At 39.1% G+C, this 21,113-nt stretch overlaps 1 protein-coding gene across 1 annotated transcript in view; it reads right to left on the bottom strand.

The window, feature by feature from the left end:
- Positions 1 to 4,590: 4,590 nt before the first annotated feature.
- The window catches only part of LOC121633002 (arf-GAP with dual PH domain-containing protein 1), a 39,816-nt gene continuing 23,293 nt past the window's right edge, over positions 4,591 to 21,113 (bottom strand). The window contains exons 4-11 of the mRNA XM_041974849.1: positions 20,447 to 20,529; positions 15,389 to 15,501; positions 15,110 to 15,256; positions 12,620 to 12,703; positions 8,257 to 8,319; positions 7,615 to 7,686; positions 7,311 to 7,539; positions 4,591 to 5,509 (exon numbers count right to left, since the gene is read on the bottom strand). Of these exons, the coding sequence (XP_041830783.1) occupies positions 5,481 to 5,509; positions 7,311 to 7,539; positions 7,615 to 7,686; positions 8,257 to 8,319; positions 12,620 to 12,703; positions 15,110 to 15,256; positions 15,389 to 15,501; positions 20,447 to 20,529 (820 nt within the window). The 3' untranslated portion in view covers positions 4,591 to 5,480. The remainder of the gene's footprint in view (positions 5,510 to 7,310; positions 7,540 to 7,614; positions 7,687 to 8,256; positions 8,320 to 12,619; positions 12,704 to 15,109; positions 15,257 to 15,388; positions 15,502 to 20,446; positions 20,530 to 21,113) is intronic.

Raw genomic sequence — 21,113 nt, 5'->3', positions numbered from 1 at the left:
CAAGCATAGACAACCAAATTTTAAAAAACATATTTGGTGTAAACTGACCTTTAAACCTCATGTACAATTGAATGCAGCATGTAATGTACTTCCTATGTTGTAGGATGTTCTATATGATGTTCTTTATCAACATTACCATGTTCCTGATCATAATACAGCATAATCTTGTCATCTGCCTACATGGGTTATATTTCTCTGTCCCAAATGGTAACATAACACCACCAGATGTGACCATTGTGTGAGTTAAACACCCAAGAATGCTTAAGAAACCTTGATAAAACTGTTGATTTGGCTAAAACTAGTTGTTTTTCCTGTTATCAGTGAAGTACAAGTCTTGGGTTAAGACAAACAATGCAGGAACATCTTAGGTAAACAATTGCCTATAAAAAAAAATATCATTGGCTATTTGCTTTTACATTTTTGCTTAACTCTTTCATTGAACATTTTAGTTGTAATAATCAGTGAACTGTTTCTTGAAATCTAGACTTTTGAGGTTACATGTGCCACCCTTCTACCAGTCTGTGCCTCTGCCTAACCCCTGGAATTTTCTAGAGCTGGCCCTGGAGAAGTTAAGCAATACAAGTAACTAATTTATGAATAGTGCTACCATTCTGATTTTAGCAGTTAACATTTAGGGCTGCTTCTTCAGGGCTGTTTTTATTCCCGCAGCAGCTCTGCTATGTTTCCTGAGATTAGCTAATTTCACAGTTTGAGATCTGACTGCCTGGTCAACCAGTGGCAGAGCTAGAGGACAACACTTTATTCATTAACCTATGACAGAGTGAAAGCAATTTGGGTTATTAAAATAGTGTAAAAACACTTCAAAGAACCAGCCATACACTCAAATTAGGGTTACCTTTTACATGTAGGCCAAACTACCTCATAATGAAGCAGAAGTTTACTGTTAATAGGTCCTTGCTATGTGGGACTGTCTGAACATATTATCTTCAGGACTTGCACAGCCGAGCCCAAGTCCCACCCGTTTTTAAACACTTCCTGTGTAGGTCCAACCTGGCAGCTGCAGTTCAGTGGCTCACTGTCTGAGCAGTTTACCATGGCAACCCAGTTGCCAATGACAACAAGACGGCCAGACAGAAGAAACATTGATTTGGCCATAAGTCCGTAACCTTGGAGCCAGCGTGTGGAAATTTGTGTCGAGTGAGTGGCGAGATCATCAGGTGACTTTGACACCAGCAGTCCTTCATTCACGGCTTTTTCTGCGGTGAGTGTGCAGCCAGTTCTTTTTACAGCCCGAGACTGGGATCGTTTGAAAACTGTAAACACAAAATCAACAAACAGAATAAAAATAGAATCATTATTACATAATCTTTTATTTTTATATCAATGAAAAAAACATTAACCCAACATATTTCAAGTTTGGTTTTGTTCACTTCACATAATTTCTTAATTTTCATCTATTACTGCAACACATCTAGAAAAGGAGAGAAACGGGAAATTTAGGAATATGCAAAAACAAAAGATTTTATTTCAATCAGGTGATCATAATCATATTTTGTTATAAAAGCAGCTTCCTTAAAAGACTGAGTCTTCAAGGAGCAAAGTTCTCCAAGAGGTCAAGAAATGTGTGAGAAAATAATTTAAACTTCTAAAAAACAATACTTCTTAAGTTAACGTGAATTAGTTTGATAATTCTCCCTGTACAGCAGAGAAAATCATTAAATTACTACAGAAATTTGGAGGAGTTTCAGTGTGGAATGAAGCAAACCTAAAAAAGGTACACGTGATTTCTGATCACTCAGTTCATCATAGTCCCTCATCATATCATTAATTAATGGTTGATGTGGGAAACCTTTCTCACTAAAATAAAATAAAATAAAGATACTTAAAACCTTACTGTGCATTCTGTCACCCTTTTCTAGAGGAGGTGTAGATGCCTCTGTGCTCGATGGACCATCACACAGTTGAAACAGGAATTGTGGTCATACCATTCAGTATTCCAGGTTGTTTCTGGAAGAAATTAAAACCACATGCAACCAACCAAAAAGGAAAGAAGCCATCCAGACTGTTTTCAGCAAAAAAATCTTAAAACCAGGCTCAATCAGAATGTCTTTTAAACACTATGAGAGGAAATGCTGTTATTAGAAAAGCTCCATTGTCCCAACTGTGTTGCAGGACTAAATTGCAAAACTGGATGTATATTTACAAATGAAATGAATTGATGAGAAAACCATCTTTGTTTCTCACTGTCTGCAGCTAAAACCAAAGTAAATGAAAGATGTTTTGTTTTTTACAATCACATCTTTTTCTGATTTAAGATTGGTCAAATAACCAATAGTCACAAACATGAATTTGGAAATAAAGGGAATACAGCAGCATTCCACTGAATACAGTTCTGGTACTACAAGAATATTTTATTTGTTTAGCATCCATTAGCAGCTAGGCTACTTCCATAGTTCTCAAAGATAAGCTAGCTACTTTTGGCTAGCATCTGGAGTGTACAGGTGCTGTTTCATTGCAAAAAAAAGTTACATGAGAACATTTGTATGTCCTCTGAATAACTGTGAGATGGGGCTAAAGACTAGATGTTTTTAAGGAATCTGGATGGTGGTGTTAAGAAGTAGAACTAGCCTGCTTTCTCTCTAATATCAAAGTTTGGGGATACACTAGTTAGCTGCTTACGCTACAAACTTTACACAAGAAAATCATATTAAAATAAAAACATATATATTTTTCCAGAGAGTACTCATTGACATCGCAAATGAAAGTTTCATATAAGAAAAACAAAGAATTGAAAATGTTGCAAACAAGGGCTAGGAGTAAAAAAGGTTCTATACAGGCACTAGTCATCTTCATAACACAGTCATCCTCCTGCCAGTGATTACATAACAGCTCCAGTTTTGTTTCTGTGTAATTCTTTTTAAAGAAATTCTAAGATATCTGAAAAGGGAGTCTCTAAACTCATGAGATTTTGCATCTCATTCTGAGACTGGGTAGCATTAAAAGACATTAGCCATTTTTGATGAACACTTGCTTTAACTGGTTGGATAACAGGTAAAGTTTAGTTGTTTAGTTGTTCTCTAGCTTAAATGCTGATGGCATTTGCACTCAGTGCACCCAAATCTTTATCATGCTAGGTGCACTGTGGGTGCTAAACACCTCAGAATTTGACAAGTGAGGAAAATGTGTAACAGGGCTTTTTTTAGGGGTCAATGACCAAAAAAAAAAAAAAAAAAAAAATTAGTTTTTATAATTAAAAATGCATTTTTGTTTGGCAGTGGCTCAGGTGGTAGAACAGGTCATTGGCTGACTGGAAGGTTGTGGGTTCAAATCCACCTCCCCTGTCAAGCGGTCTTTGTATCCATAGGCAATACTTTACCCTCCTTGCCTCCAGTGCTAATCCAGTGCAATCCCCGTTGGTGCAGATGGGCTGCCATGATCCTATCAGTCTGCTTCAGGGCAACTGTGGCTACACGTGTAGCTTTATATGTGAAGATTTTAATATAATAACTTGAGTTTTTATTCTCTCAGAATACATGGCAGCTGCTATAGTTGTGCCACCATTTTTACTACAGTGTCTCTGAATGGACAAACAACTCTGTATGTGAAGGGAGAACCCTTAAAAAGCACAAAGAAGAAGACAGACAGTATACATGTAAAAAGTGTTACTTGTAGTACTTACTTGTAATGCAGTCATCGCTGCACCTGAGGCCACACTTGTGGAATAAAATAGGTTTATGTGTGAAGGAATTTTGGCCACTGACAGCCACCATCCATTCACAACTGTGCTTGATGTTTGAAGTAATTTTTATGCCCATATTCCCTGCAAGATGTCAATAATTCTTACACACTGTACCTTTAAGTACCAAAGTTTGACCTTAAGCTTGGGCCTTTTATTTATGGAGTTTGCATGTACTTTTAGTTGCCCGTGTGTTTCTGTTGGTGCTATGATTTCCTAATGTTTGCTTTGCTGATGAAGTGGTCGTAGATTTCAGGAAATTTGGTTGTACCTCACCTGTTGCTGAGTTTTAGCTTGGATAAGCTCGGGCCCACAATGACAGGGAGGTAACTGATACTTTTTCATATCTGACTGTTATTGTGACAGTATTATGCTATTGCAGCAGTACTCATTTTAATAGGAGAGGGCCAACGAGAGCATTACCAAAATCTCAAATGTTTCCTTATATTTGTCATTAATCTGGCTTTAGATACCTCTTTTAGGTGAAAGAATTGTGTATTTATTCGTTAAAAACTCATTTAGTCTTATTCATCTTTAACATCTTGTTTATGTTTAATGGAAGGGCTCCATCTGCTGGACAAATTAGACATAATTTCTCTCTCATTACTTGTGGATGGTACACCATAAATACAAAAGATGTATCTTTTAGAAAACATGCACCACTTATTATTAGATAATCTTAAAAAAAGGGTTATGTTTATGCCTACCTTTTTACTTTCATTTAAGGCCCTGATAAGCTGTTACTACCTGTGATATCGTTGTGCATGGACACAAACCTTTGGTGTAGTTTTTATGCCTTAATCAGGATTTAACTTTATTAGGATCAGAATGTGACAGATGGAACAATCAAGATGATGTAGTCCCAGAGAAGACAGCAAGAAGTGAACACTGAGGATAATCCAGGCTCATCTGTATTGATGTTAGGATTTTCATAATGAAATAAACTCTCACTATGATTGTAAGGATCAAAACAACAATGTGTCTTTAAAAAAAGATGCAAGGAAATTAAACAGTGGTAGAAGTGGTCTATCAGTTACAATCCTGTCACTTTACAATCCTTGAAAGCAGCAATAATTACGTCTACGATGACTTGGTATGATAGACAGTACAAATAAATAAGAGAACAGCTGTCAGATTGAGGTTTTAAAAGAACCCTGCCTGGATGCAGGTCAGCCTGCTCCGGCTGTGTTAACAAGCGGCGGTGTTCACTGAGAGTTTGTGTGCGAGTTTTGGATGTATATTTGTTGTTAACAGCACTTTGTAGATTCAGGTTTACCAGGGTTTTGGTGACCTCACAGCATCCTCAATGAAAACATCACAATTCCACACGCACAGTAAGCCACTGTCATCAAAACTGTACATTCAATAAATTAACAATGCACTGTCTTTGTTAAGCAACCAGTGAAATGACTCTAGATTACATAATTACATTAGATTACAGGCAGAATGAACCATTCACAAGACAAAATTCAGGGTAGAGAGGAGCTTGTTGCAGGGGAGAGGAGGGGGTCGGGTATGATAATGTACAGCACAAGGTTGGTAGGCCCAATAGGGATGACATCATCTACCCTTTGTTCTCGGATCTCACCACGAGAACCCTTAGAGTCTTCTACACACACAGATAGATTGGAGTCCCTCTGTGGTTTTCTCATCTTTCCTGTTCCAAAACCTTTCCTGACCCCCAACCCCACCCCATCGTGGTCGGTTGTCACACGCTGCAGGGGCTGTCTCGGATTTGAATGACACCGGGTCGGTCTGCTTGAGTTTTGACTTCCAGCAGTCTTCAAGGCTTGTGTTTAAAGTGGGCCTCCACTGTAGAGACAGAGCAGTAAAATGAGGTACAGCTATGAGAAGCGCATTTTAAATAAGTCATATAATTCAATGCATACTTTTTATTCCCCAAACACACCCACAAGGTGCACTGCAGGTTTTTTTTGTCAGAACCAGACTTTAAAAAAAAAGTTTTATTTTTGTTTCTTTTGCCTGTTTGCTGCATAGTTGAGTGTTTACATGCAATCACATATATATATGTATATATATATGTATATATAGATAGATAGATAGATAGATAGATAGATAGATAGATAGATAGATAGATAGATAGATAGATAGATAGATAGATAGATAGATAGATAGATAGATAGGATAGCTAGCTAGATAGCTAGCTAGCTAGCTAGATAGATAGATAGATAGATAGATAGATAGATAGATAGATAGATAGATAGATAGATAGATAGATAGATATGATATAAACTTGGGCAAAAAGTGAGGACATTTGTGTTTGGTTGATTTCTTCTCCATTTTAATAGTACCAACTGGTGTTGTATTACACATCGCTGGGAAGCCTGATTGCTAAAAGGTATATCTTACAAGGGTCATGCTTCTGTGGAATAAGCAGCACAGCTAAATCTGTGGTTAGTGCCTCCAAAAATTTGGGTCAAAATTTACTGCAATATTTTCATGTTGGTATTCACTCTTCTTCTAAAATTCAATTGCTGCCAGGTGTGTGGCAGACACAGCTGTGTGATTGGCACCTTAACGACGGTCAGACATGCTGGAATGAGATGGAGCCAGGGATCACACCATATCTCTGGGAGAATCTGGATCTTCCACATGATACGGTGTTCCAGTATAAAAACAGTATAAAATGAAGGGTAAAAATGTTTTTTTTTACATTTTTTTTTATGTGATATGTCTGTTATGTTTGTTAAATGTATAAAAAGCAGCTAAATTTGGATGTTATGTTGAAGGTTTCCCAAAAATATACCAAAATTCAATAATGATAAAAAAAAAGATAAGAAATACATTAACAATATAATGTGTGTCACATTTTTTTAATTTAATGATTATATGAAGTTAATTAAATTAAAAAATATATACTATTCTGTAAATAAACATTCCAATCATTTAGTTTTGGCTTCTAAACAAACAAACAAACACAATATTAAATGTTTTTTTTGAGTGTGACTGTTATACCATTGAGGTTAGTTTAGGATTATTAAAATTCACACCACCATTCACCATTCACACCACAACGTGGCGCAAAATCAGTAGCTAGACTCTTGTCCTGTGTTGTTCCCGGGGGTGGAACGATCTACCAAACTCTGTCCGATCTGCAGAGTCCTTATCCACTTTTAAAAGCAAGCTAAAGACTCACCTGTTTAAGGAACATTTCCGTACTTAGCTTAACTTTTCTACTCATTGGAACGAGTTAGAAAGATTTGTCCGCTCTTTGGCTCAACTAAGTACTGAATAAGCTGCGTGCACTTATGTCCAAAATGATATTGTGTGTTGAAATCATGATCTTGTGTTAAACAAAGAACTTACAAAAACAAACAAAAAAAAAAGAAAAAAGCACTGCCTGTAGCACTACATGACAGCACCTGGGTTCACCTGTACTCACGGCAGTCTGACTACCACTTAATTATGACATCCCTTCTTGTTTGAATTCTTGCTTGTGTTGTTCTTAATCTCAGACGTAAGTCGCTTTGGATAAAAGCATCAGCTAAATGACTGTAGAATACAATAGAATAGAATATAACACTTAAAATATTTCTGTGTTAATAATAATAATGATAATAATAATAATAATAATAATAATAATAATAACCACCTGCATATTCTTGTGGGTGCATTGGCCTGTTGATGACTCTCTGGAAGGCAGCTATCCAATCCCGTTGCTCAGCCTCAGTCTCGCAGGCGAAGAGGAACTTCCTGTCTGGTGTGACAATGGTGATGCCATGGTTCCAGTGGTAGCCTTGTGTGGACAGAGGCAGGCCAGACAGGACGGTGTAGCTATTCTCTTTGCTGCCGATAAACACCTCACCTCGAGCGTAGGCATCCTTTGGGACAAACACATGGATGTTAGAACAAACTATAACTGGTAGACAGTCTGGATGAATCAGCTCTCTTCTAACCAGAGGGTCTTTGAAATACATGAGCCGCCTGTCGTCCATGGTGAACCACCTCTTTTTGAAGCCCTCTGTGTGCTGTGGCAGAACAAAACAGGGGAAGATACAAAGAGGAATGAAAGTTCAACTCAGTCATTGCTCTTCACATTTTAAAACCACGACTTCAATCGAAAATTTGAAAATCCCATTGCATGTGCTACGTTGACATATTGGCATCTGCTCCTCCCGATAATTTGCACGTTCTGGTTGAAATGTCCATAATTCATACACATCATGTGCAAACATCCTAAATGGATTGAGGGCATTATTTTGTCCATTTAATAGACGCAATTCTCGGTGCGCCCAGTAAATCAAGCATGTGCTCTCAAGTTTGCACATGTTTTTACACCCACAAACCTTTAGTAGATCAGGCCCCAGGCGTATTGTTTGTAAATGATTTAGATTCCTGATATTCTACAGGAATTCTGCTGTTTTGACAACACTACAAGGCTTTAGGTGACTATAAAGTTTCTTTTAACTAGGTTAACCAGTTTGGTCAGAACAGAGCCAGTATGACACTGAAACCAGGATATTATTTGCTTTGGAATAGAGTGTTAACACTGTTTTCACTGTAGATGGAAGCTGGAATTAATAGAGCACAGCACAAACCTTTGGACCAGTTTTCTCCATGAAGCCTTCTTTCATAAAGTTTCGGGTCAGTTTTGGCACCAGCTGGAGAAAAAGAAAAACATCAGTGTATCAATAGAAGTGCATTTCTTTATGCAGAATCAAATTGAAATGTTGTTAAACAGTCTCTCGAGTTTAATTTACACATGCATCAACTACTGAAGCACATGACATTCAACTGAAGGAAACAAGCTTTTTCTCTGTAGTGAAAGCAAACTTTTTAAATCAGAACCTGCATATTTTAGTTGTGCTTTTTAAAATTAACACAGTTCATCAAAGTTCTGCGAGAAGCTCTTAGTTACGATCTCACCTGTGTAAGTAAAGGCAGAATAATAAGGAAAAGGAATATCATTATGGGATGATCTTCTGGAGACAGACTAGTTATCCTTTACTGTGGACCTAAGAAAGGACCCCTGGTAGTTTCTGTAGTACATGCATCTGCAGTCTCAGGACACTCATTTTCAACACTTCTGGCAGTTTTTGAGAGTCTTCTGCTTTTGCTGCGTCATTTCATGTTGTTAACACACCAAAAATAGTATGAGTTGAGGCTCATTTATGCTCACCATTATATACACATGCATAAGGACAGAGCCCACTGTCCGTCCTCTGATTTAATTTTGTGTGTATTTCAGTCTGTTCTCCGAGAGCTTGAAGATGCTTAGCTTAAATGCATCAAACAGAGCAGTACCCCCGGAAAATGTGGGGACAGTGTTGAACAGTATAGCTTCCATGTGACTAGCAAAAAGAACAAAAAAGAAGAAGCCATGGTGTATTCAATGGCACAAACCACAGCTATCTACTGCGCTGCCTCTTTTAATTTTTCTGAGAACATACATTATTATGATCTTATCTAACGTTGCCATGTTTGCTATATGAAACTGATGCTAGAACTTGGAAGTGAACTCTGAACCCTGCACTGCCCTCTTTTGGATGTATTGCCTTATATCCATGCAAATATAAAACATGTATGTGGGCAATGATTGACATTGATGTAATTATCTATGGCATACTATCTACCTATGTAAATGTGAGCACACATGTGAGCTATATGGCGTGACACTGCCTCCATGTTTTCTGTGGAACTGCTCTCTTTCTTGTGTTTGGGCATGCAACTACAAGCTCTCTGAAAACGGATTAATATGCACAAAATGAACTCTTTATCACACCTTCTCTTAACATTCTTACGAAGTAGCTATTTTGGAAAAGGATCCTAATACTGCAGTCCCAAAGCGGCAGCCTCCAAAGTTGCAGATACCTACAGTTTTACATTACTAATGACAGCCTCCAATATTCTTTTCGTACATTGAAACAATATCAAAGGAGTCTTGTTTCCAATGTAAGAAGGAGGAGATAGATGGTGTGAATATCTGCCATGAGATACACTTTGCTAATATGCCAAGCTTGTTGAAAGTGTGCTCCAGGCATTTTCATTCTAAGTGTGAACATTTCGCTTGGTGAAACAATTGTGTGCTTATTTTGTTCCATTTCTGAGAAAATTACCTATAGGTTACTCTGCACTTTTTAACCTAGCACTGGCCAACACTGTAGCATAGCAAGCAAGAAGGCTATGGAAAGCTAGTCCAAACATTGTGCTATGTACGAATGGGACCCAAACAGCACTCAGCTGAGCCACTCAGCTACTCTAATAAACTGGATGTAACCCAGCCAGAATGAGGGCTATTTTAGAGCTGATTTGGTCACTGTGTCTCTGAGAAATTCTCCTAATAATCTCTATTAGAGTGTTTGCTATATTAGATCAGACTGACAAACAGATAATTAGTAGAAACTGAAATGGAATAAAGTGTCCACTCTTTAGCTGACATTTCATATGGGTCATTATCTCTGATCGATGCAATCTTTTCCATATCGCGTCTCTTTGCTTCGGGAGGAAAGTTTGTCCCTGTACTGCACATTTAATTTATTTTAAACGTTCAACATTCTGGTTATTTAAATAGTTATCTATTTGGTCTAGTCGGGTGTTTTGTACATTGATGTTCAGGTTAATCTCTGTGGCCTCAGAAAATGGTGCAAGCGTATTATTTACATCCGAGACGGCACTGCGCAGTGTCAGCTCCCATCCCTTATTCAGTAAATTTTAGAAACAACTCTTTTTAGTTTTTCAAATCCAAATGAAGCTTATTCCATTACATTTCCATCTCATTGCCCCATTTTACACAGTTTTAAATAGTATGTTTTTGTTTTTGGTGTCATGTCTGATTATTTGTTTCTGTGATTTTTTATAATGGAACACTTCTAGAGAATCACACACAAGTTTCTCTTTATTGGCCTCAATTCAGTTGGTCATTCAAACAACACATTGAAAGCCTGGCATCTAAACTCAGATTAAAACTAGGTTTCTGTTTTAGTGATAGATTCCACTTCTCCCTTAGGGTGAGGAAGTGTCTACAATCTGTTTGCCTTTTCTTGATGACAGTGACATGCTTTAAATGGGGGGCCTCAAACAAATACCTGCAATCCTTAAACTTTGTATTTGAGTTTTATAACAAGTTGCAATTTTCTAACCTAACACTGATCCGCATGGTTCAATTGGCTGGCCATGAGTTGAATTTATGCAGGGAAACACAGTGGCTGGCTTTGGTCTACAAAGTTGTCCTTGGACTGGGTCCTTCATTCTTGGGGATTTATCTTCAAATATGAGATAGAAGCTTGTTATGTTTATAATTTGACCATCCCTCGTGCCTGCACCAAGCTCTGGAAAAGAGCATACATTCACACTGCAGTTCTTAAAGCTTAAATCCGATTTTTTTAATGAAATCCGATTTTTTCGTGGTCGTTCACATCAACCTTTCAATCAACCTTCATCCCACTGAAGTGTGAATGGTAATTGGCCCTGAAGTGACATACACAAAGGATAACACGATATCACGTAGTGCGTCTTATTTACAGATTTAAATGGATGCTTCACGTCTATCAGCATGGAAGCACTTGCACACTTTGAACCGATGAAAGCACGAATGTTAACAATGAGCTTTTGTGGAGCAGTGGCTCCTACTTCTGTACAGAGGCATGTATAGATACACTGCAGCTGTATTCACACCAAGCGGCAACCTCTGGCGGTACAATGTGAAACCTATGCAAAAAATTGCAGTTCACTGTTCATCTGCTAGGGGCTGGCTCCAAAACAGAGTCAATCCCCATAGACTCCCATGTTAAAAAGACCAACTTCACAGCAGAAATAAAATGGTATAAAAAACATTTTAGGATTAACAGGTCAAATTTGACCTTCATGACAACTGTGAGGGAAGTGAATTTTTTTCTAACTCATCCGTTTGGATGTTATTTAATCTTGAAATTTGGCATAATTAAGGGTGTGTCCTTTTGATTGACAGGTATCCAATATCCGTGGCAAGAAGAGAGAGTGCAGCACAACCGTAATATTTAGCCGGCTAACTGCGCCTTAGCTTTAGCCCGTCTACCACCTTTAGCTGGTTAGCTACTGTTATCTCAGGATTAGCTCGATTAGCTCTTAGCTACAGGCAACTCTGAGTTTGATGGGTGTCAATCATCCACCCCCACCTTCACAGTCCCCCTCTCAGCTCCACCTCTTTGCCCATTTTTGGATTTTTCGGGACAAATGACACGCGTGACGCTGCCAAGATGGCGACGGTGGGAACCGCCCAATGAGCTTCAATTCAGCTTTTCAGAAACCTACGGGTGACGTCACAGAGGCTCCGTCCATCTTTTATATACAGTCTATGGTTCACACGTGCAGTCCTGCACGGGTCAAACTTTACTAACCCATACCTGCCCAAACCCGTTAGAATGATTACCAAACCCGACCCATGGATATCTTCTAGTGAAATCTGGACCCAACCCAACAATGTAGGATATAACCCGTGACCCGACATGCACGTTAACACATTATAATTGTAAATACACCCCCATCCCTCCCTTCATTGCATTACTTTGCTTAATTTGTTCATATATTTAAAGTGATGGTTTTGTTTGGTCATCATTTTCAATTACAATAAAAAACAAGGAAAAAAAAAATAACTTTGTAAATATTGTGAAACAGCAGAATTGCACCGTTTCTCTGACTTCTGTGACTTCAATGACCGTTCAGACTGAGGACTGAACTGACTCAGGAGCACATATAAAAGAGGACAGGGTCGGATTTGAAAAAACTGGATTTGCGCCATTCGATATGAGTCACACATGGGCAAAAATCAGAATTGAACTGCAGTGTGAACAGAGCTGTTCCACTAGCAAAAATAGACCGCACAATGACATGAAACTGTCTGAACACTTGGAGCTTTCTGCTCCATCCTAAATGACAAACAATATGAAACCATATACTTCATAACAGTAAGGTCATGGACTTCACCTCTTCATCACTTGCTCCGGGGAAGGCCACCTGCAGGTAGTGGAACCTCGCCGCTCTGATAGCGTTGAACCAGTCGACCATCTCCTGCATTAAAAAAAAAAAAAAAAAACGCTTAGTGGGAACACAGCCAGCGGAACTCCACATATCATATAACCTTTGCACAAAAAGTAAAAACAGATGTGCTTGGTTATTTGGTATTGTTTGGTAGTATTATTTCTTTGTTGTAACAATGCTTCTTCACAATAAATTTTATTCTGTTGGAAAACCTGTTTATTTTCCTTTTAAATGTTGCCACATTTGTAGGGAAAATGCATATAAGATAAGCAACAGAGTTGAGTATGTAAGTTGCATCCATTAAAAACTTGCCAGCTTATTCTGCTACTGACTGCCATGACTGCCTTTCACCATCAGGCCTGTTTGCGCTGGTGTTGGCAACAAGTTCACTGGAACCTCAACATGTGAAGGAATATCATGTTCAATGATTAGTTCAGATGTTGATGATTGCTGTATTGATAGGCTAACAGCTTTTGGTGGAGGCAGTGTGATGGTGTGGGGCAGTATCTCCCTCAAAGGAAAAACAAGGCTTGTCATTTTTGGAAGCAATCTCAGTGCAGAGAGATCAAGATGAGATTCTGAAAACCAATGGCTATTCCATATTTTAACATTCTGGGACTGAATTCTGTTCTCCATAATGACAATGCTGAACTCCAAAGAGTGGGACGACCTGCAGAATTTAGGAGTGAAGAGGATGGAATAGCCTCCCTGCAGTCCTGACTTCCAACCCCACTGAACACTACTGTTTGCCCCAGAGTGACCAGCACAACTACATTGTCTGACTCGTGACAAAAGCTGGTTGAAGAACAGGATGACATCCCTCAGCAGTGTGTGATCAAGCTGGTGACGAGCATGAGAGGGAAGTGCCAGACTGTGTACGGTTCTTCCGCATGCTACTGAAGCCCAGACATCCATCTACCCCCAGGTATTCCAGTGCAGGGTCATGAGGGACTGGAGCTATGTCATCAGCTATGAGGTGAGAGGCAAGGTACACCCTGGACAGGTCGCCAGTGCTACTGAAGCTCCTGTTTGTTAAATAAAAAAATAGTTAAATTGCCGCATGTCTTGTTTTTTTCAGACTTCAATCATCCAATACAATAAATGACAACAAAAAATAAGCTGTTTGGCATCAGCAGAGAAGATCTGGCAAATTTTTCATGGGCACAACCCACATACTCAACGTTGCTGCTCATCCCACAAATGTATTTTCCTTCATATGGCACAATTTAAAAAGGAGACAAACATGCTTTCCAGCAGTATAAGAATTATTTTCAAGAAGCATTGTTACAGTGAAGAAATAACCAACCAGACACTAATTCCCTTACTTTTTGTTTATTAGTCAATTTTTTTTTGCTTGAGTCATCTATGTATACCTTTACTCCCCTCTTTTTTACCCACTGGTGGGATATTTTACACCTAGTGAGCGGCTATGTAGACACCATGTGCTGTCGATAACTCCACCACAGATTAGCAATGATGGTGGTGCTGAACGAACCCGATGAACCTTCTTGTTCTAGCTGTCAATAACACCGTTCAGACAGCAGAGGGCAGCCCTCCCTATGGCTCCGTCTGTGTCTTGCTTTGATTCACTCCAATGAATGGCTATAAATATCTGCCTCATTTCTTATTTTTAATCTTCTTAGTTTTTGATCAAATCTGTCTCTTCTTTTATTTCAGTTGCCACAGATATAGCAGCTCTGTGAGACTCAACATTCAGATGTCAGACACATTCATTCAGAGTTTCAAAACCAGAATATGAGGGTTAAATGAAGATGAATTAGCTTAGTGTTTGGCTTTAACTGGATATAACCAGTTAGTACAAAGAAACTAATGGGAAATTATGCTTTAAATAAGTTCCTTGCACTTTTCTGAATGATACAAAAAAAAATCTGCCTGGCTTGGAAAACTGTTTTTATTTTCTGTATCATTGCTGACAACGAATTGTCAAAATAAATTTTAATGAAACTAAATGGGACTCATAAAATTCATAAAAGTGTTACTATGGTATTTACAGAGAATTTAAAAAGGTTTGCTGTTGACTTCACACATGGAAAATAGTTAACTATAGCCAGACTGCAGATAAAACACATGATTCAAAGATGCATTTTTTATTTTATCTATGCATTATATATGAACTGTTAGAAATTTGGATCTGCAACACAAACTGTGACAGTTACAAATAGCTCACAGTAACATTTATCTAAGAACAAAACTGGAGCAATGTTTAAATCTTTTGTTTCAGTAAAGTGTAAAGTTAAAATTATTTATTGAAGGACATTTTTATGTCCATCTCTGTTCAGTAAAGCATACAACATGCTCCCCTGTTCTAGTTTAATTTAAGATCTGACACAGAACACATAAAAAGAGGCTAATTATTTGTACAACAATACCTTTGAATACACATGTATGTATACAGATGAGTGTGTGGCAGTGTACCTTAGCATCACTGTGGTAGACAAAGATATTCCTTGTGCTGTTGTCTTTCAAGTAGGTGATCTGCAGGCCACAGGGATTACCAATCTTGGCTGGCTGGAAGGTGGCGTTGAGGGTTTCAATTTTCATTATAGCCTTGGGATCCCTGGCCTTAATGGAAGCAGAACAGACAAGAATGTAGAGCACCATAGAAGCCTCATATTTCCAAGTATTGGCTTTTTCCCCAAGTGAAATTTTGTTCCTGTAAACACCCGTTAAAATCAGCCGTATCATCTTGCTCACATCCTGCTTGTTGAAGTATTTGAGCGCTCCTTCCCTCTCTGACAAGACAAACTTTCGACTCAGGAACTGACCATTGTCTCTTCCCCGTTTCCATAGAAACCCCTCTCGGTACCCTGAGAAGAGAGAAAAGAAAAAATGTCCCTCAGAGGAGACAGGAGACGAACTGAAGAAGGGTTACACTGGTTGGTGTAGGATGATACTCCAGCTGAGCTCAAATTAAAAATCGCCTGAAGTATCAATGGGTGACAGCACAAAGAGACGAGTGGGAAGAAAAGAGGGAAGAATTCAGCAGAAATCATAGCATGAGTCAGCAATGACTTATTCAGTCTATTTTCGTAAACTGGTCTACCTACTCTGCCCATATTTTCTCTCTGTTAACATCTATTTCTGTTGCACTTCGAAGTATTGTCTGTTTCATCTAAATCCATTTCTGTGGCTTGAATGGTGGGAAGATGCCCAGAGAAGTGACTCATTTATGTCCAAGCCACGTGCTCCATGCTGGACATTTTATAACAAGTGGTAATTGTTAAACAAACTGCAATAACATGTGGCAGTGGAAAGCTAAACCAATGGGGGTCACATGTTTATGTTTGTTCTAGCACTCAATGCCTTCAGGTTGCAGGATCTGGCAGGTACATCCATTTTTTTTACGCAGTCAAAAGTCTTTTTAATCTTAATACTGCTGAATGGCCATGAAACAAACTGTAGACCATTAACAAGTAACACGATAAAGGAGGTTAGCAACGTAACTGTTTTTGCTATTGAGGTTAATATCTTTGGGGTCTGAATGCTAAATGCTCCACTGTGTTTCTTCATTAGTTGTTGTTTGGTGTTGGACAGGCTGACTTTACATTTTAAATTCCCCTATTGAGATCTTGTCAACTGCAATGAAAAACATCACATGCATCACAAACTGGCATGATTCTTGAAGCTTGTTTTCATGTAATGTATCAGATTTTCTCTTCCGACATGCTGTTGAGCTCTTTTCTATCACTAAATCCTCTGCACTCGCTCAGCACTTTGTGTCTGTGACTTTCTGACTCCAAACATTCACCTACAGGCATTACCTCACCAATCAATAGACCTCCTTGTCCCCACCCTCGCCTCCTTCACTGACACTCTTTTTCTTCTTCCCATCCTTTGCGTACCCGATCAATGTTGGCTGCAGTGGAGGGCAGGTTACTGCCCACAGATAATTTCCTCCTACCCAGTACACACACAAACACACCCCATATATTCACACGCTATGTCCCTCAAAATGAGCTTTGATGTGAGCAGAAATGCACAGAGATGATGAAATGGCTCATACAATTACTCTCTGTTCTATTTTTTTTGTGTATGTGTGTTTTTCTTCATTGTATTAATAAATAGGTGAGGTCACCAAAAGCCAATCAGAGGACCATCTTCACCAGGATGAGAAATGTATACTTGTAGGCACACCCATGCATAGGCCCACACAAATGAAGTACTTGCAGCCTCTACACACACACACACACACACATACTCAGATGACCAGCCAACCAACCGAATGCACTCAATGTTTTAACGGCAGTCCCACTCTCCAGCAGTGACAATTACAAAGTCATTGCTCGAATTTGCTTTTAACAGCAAACATATACAGAGCCACTCGAGAGAAGAAGGATGGAAATGAATCTTTGAAAGACGTCAATGGATGTTTCAGGGTAATTGAATTTCTGCTACCGGCATCCACTGGGAGATGTTTGTTCAAGGAGTTTTCAAGGTTCTGCTTATTGAAGGGTAAACAACAAAAAGCCTGGCACGACGACAGAGCAGCCGACTCACTGTTTTAGATAGCAAATTAGTACATGAAAATGAAACATCCTCCCCTACCTTCAAAACATCATCTGTCATACGTTGAAGAGCATGCAAGTATCTTTATCAGAGACAGATAGCACAGAGAATAAATTTCCGTTAGAAAAGTTGAAAGATATTTACAGTATACCATCATAGACCAGAATATAAGCATTAACACGATATTTTTCTCTTAAAGCAACACCACGTAGCTTTCTGACCTTAAAACCTTGCAGTTTCCTAAAAGCCCAAAGTCAAGAAAAATTGTAAATGTGGTGGGACAGGGCCGGATCTTTGTGTATAGCTCCAAACGATTAGAGATCTGACGTTCGTGAACGAATCGATTCTTTAGATCAACTCTTTTAAATAAACGATGGAAACCGATTCACAGCTGTGAGCCATTAATTTGTGAGCCTTTCTTTTTATATATAAATTTTCCACACTGTCTTCATCACATTTGTGACATCATAGAAGTCAGATGTCCAACACGCTCCATTCATGTGAAGTATCTATGGGTAGAGAGTATTGTTCAGAAACAAATACTGTGAGTTCTATCCAAGCGGCAACCTCCAGCAGTAAAATGTGCAGCCTATGCGGAAATGCAAAAAATTGCAGTTCACCCTTCATCCGCAAGGGGCTGGATCCAAAACAGAGCAAATCCCCATAGACTCCCTTGTTAAAAAGACCAACTTCACAGCAGAAATAAACATGTTTAAAGCCTGGTACAAAAGACTATTTTAGGTTTAACGGGTCAAGTTTACCTTCATGAACACTGTGAGGGGGGGGAATTTTTTTTCTAACTCATCCGTTTGGATGTTATTTAAGCTTAAAATTTGGCATAATTAGGGGCGTGTCCTATTGATTGACAGATATCCAATATCAGCGGAAAGAAGGGAAAGTGCAGCACAACCACAGTTTTTAGCCAACTAACAGCAAGCCTTAGCTTTAGCCCGCCTACCTCCGTTAGCTGGTTAGCTACCGTAAGTTCGGGGTTAGCTCGGTTAGCTCTTAGCTATTGGCAGCTCGGAGTTTAGTGGGTGTCAATCATCCGCCCCCACCTTTACATACCCCCTCTAAGACTGACCTCTTTGCCCATTTTTGGATTTTATGGGACTAACAACATGCGTGATGCTGCCAAGATGGCGACGGTGTGAACCGCCCAACGAGCTTCACTTTTGCTCTTCAGAAACGTACGGGTGACATCATGGAGGCTCCATTCATCTTTTATATACAGTCTATAGTTCTATCCAAAACATTTACTAGAATTTGCACTCACTGCTCAGGTTTGTCCTTTTTTATCTATATTTTCCCTATTGTTTTTTAGATCTTTATAGTAGATTTTATAGAGTACATATTTTGATTGTTTGTCATTCTTAGATATTGTGAAATTTTGTAAGATATTGTAAGAATGAGCCAGTCTTTTGAATGGCTCTTTGAAAGGAACGGCTCCTCAAGATCCGGCTCTCTTCAAAAAGCCATAAATCCCATCTCTACAAATGATCCCAACTTGCTGCGAACGCAATCATACACATCAACATTCCGCTACTTTGTGTATATAGTTGCTGCGAACGACAGAAGCATGTTGTGGCAAAATACGCTCAGTACTGGAGTTCACCAGTTGCCAACTGTTAAGGCACGAGTGTTTGTCATTGTGCAATGAGGAGGAAAAAAATCATACTGATGCCGGTGGTTGTGGAAAAGGTCAGAGAGACGTTATTCAGAACTATCCACCATTGTGTTTACCTCGGACCTGTTGTAGTCATGCTCTTGTTCGCATAAGCGCCTCTAGTGTTCCCGTCAATATTGCAACTCGTGCACGTGACACGTTACCTCGCATCAACTCTAGTGGCCTACATGCCAAAGGAACAATTGGCAGCCATGATATGTATGTGGACGTGTGGCTAACAGCAAGTATATTCCAACCCTAAAGCATCCAGATAATCGTCACTTGGCAAATAAATCTGAATGATCATGAAAGATTCGTTCACTATGAAGGGCACAACTGCATATCTTCCAGCAACAGTAAATATGCCATTTTGTGAGCAAGACTGGGAAAGAAGTAAGGCTACGTTTGGTATCAAAAAGGGTGGAACCACTAACTGATTTCCCATTAACTTAATGTAAAGGAAAGTATTATTCTCAGTAAAGTGATGTGTTTTTCTCAAAACAGTCTGGTCCTAAAACATGGTTTCAGCATTTTATACCCAGGAAAGGAGTCTGATAGCTGATGGCTCTGCCACCCACTCTGAAACTTGAAATTCTAGGGATCACAACCAAGCCTACATTCTGAGAGCGAAGCTTTCTAGTGGGATTATTAGAAACAACAAGATCTCTGAGGTAGGGTGGACCATTTAGGGCTCTGAAAGTAAACTCTATTCTAACATGAAATGCAGAGAGGATCTGGTCTCATCTGGTCTCTCTTTGCAGTACTAGTCTGTCTGCATGCTGAGTAATTATGGACCAATTGAAATTCAGTTGCAGTGACCTGGGCGGCTGTAGATCAGGAGGAAGAGCAGTTGTCTTTTGACCGGAAGCTAGGCGGATCGATTCCAGGCTTCCACTGACTACATGCCAAAGTGCCCTTGGGCAAGACACTTAACCCCACGTTGCCTCCTGATGTGCCTATCGGGCTGTGAATGTGTGTGTGAATGGGTGAATGTGATAAGTAGTGTAAAGCGCTTTGAGTGGTCAAACTGACTGGAAAAGCGCTATATAAGTATAAGTCCATTTACCATTCCATTTACCTAGCCTGGAAGTAATGAATGCTTGAACAAGTTTATCTGTGTCATTTTGGAACAGCATGTTCATGATTTTGGTGATGTTTCACAGTTGAAAGGAAGCTGAACTAGACACCAATTTAATAGGAGAGTAAAAAGACTAAATCTAGTTGGAAATAACTCTAAACTTCTCATTTCCAGTTTTCTGCTTCCTTGTGCTAAACTCAACTAATTATCCAAGTTGGACCTTCATATTCACCTAAAAATGAAGTAAATTCTTAACATAATTGAGGCTCATTTAGGTAATTTAGGTAATATTTAGGTCAGCTCTACACTGAAGCCCTTCTAGTTCTACAAACTTGTGTATTGGGATGTTATCAACACATTTTGCGAGATATCTCCAATCAGAAGAAAAATGAAGTTCAACAAATCATCTGAAATGATATCAGATCTATGTGGGGGAAAAACATATAAACTCTTTAGAGTTTTCAAAAGTAATGATGACACAAAGCTTTCCTGGTGTACGTACCTGCAGAGTAAGGCTCCTGCTTCTCAATAAACTCAAACTCATTTCTTTCATACTTGGCTCTGATCCATTGCTCCCTCAGCAGCCTGGAGATACGATAAAAACACACTGTTAGCTCTTATGTGAACTGCACACTCATCAAATGAGATCTACACACAAATAAAACCACTTTTTTATCTTGGGTAATTCTGCTACATAGAACCAGCAGTCTATTACCCCTTTTCCAACCACCTCAGCTAACTCCTTGTAATAGTGGCGGGTCAGAGGTTTTACTCAGGTCTTGTTAGATATCTGAGGTTCTTATGCAGTCTCAAAGGTTGGACACTATGACACCAGATGGACTTAATGATGAATTAGACCCTAGATTTTCTTGTTTATTTTTAAGTGGTTACTGACAGTGTTGCCTTTTATTTAAAAGAAATGTGCGGTGTAGCTGGGAGTGGCTTGTACTCTCACCGACCACTTTAAGGTTGGACCCCCTGTTGCCTTCAGACATGCCTTTATTCTTCATGGTAATGGTTCATCAAGGTGTTGGAAACATTCCTCAGGCTACTGGTCAATACTGACATGATAGCATGGAATTGAGTAATGAATTATTCTTTAAGATTATGCTCAACAATTCACAGATATGCATGGCATTAAGAACAAAGAGAAAACGATTTCCAAAGCC

Source organism: Melanotaenia boesemani, chromosome 21 (genome assembly GCF_017639745.1).
Source record: "Melanotaenia boesemani isolate fMelBoe1 chromosome 21, fMelBoe1.pri, whole genome shotgun sequence".
In the NCBI taxonomy this organism is placed as follows: Eukaryota; Metazoa; Chordata; class Actinopteri; order Atheriniformes; family Melanotaeniidae; genus Melanotaenia; species Melanotaenia boesemani.
The sequence above is the reverse complement of the archived record's forward strand: the minus strand, read 5'-3'. Positions and strand labels throughout refer to the sequence as shown.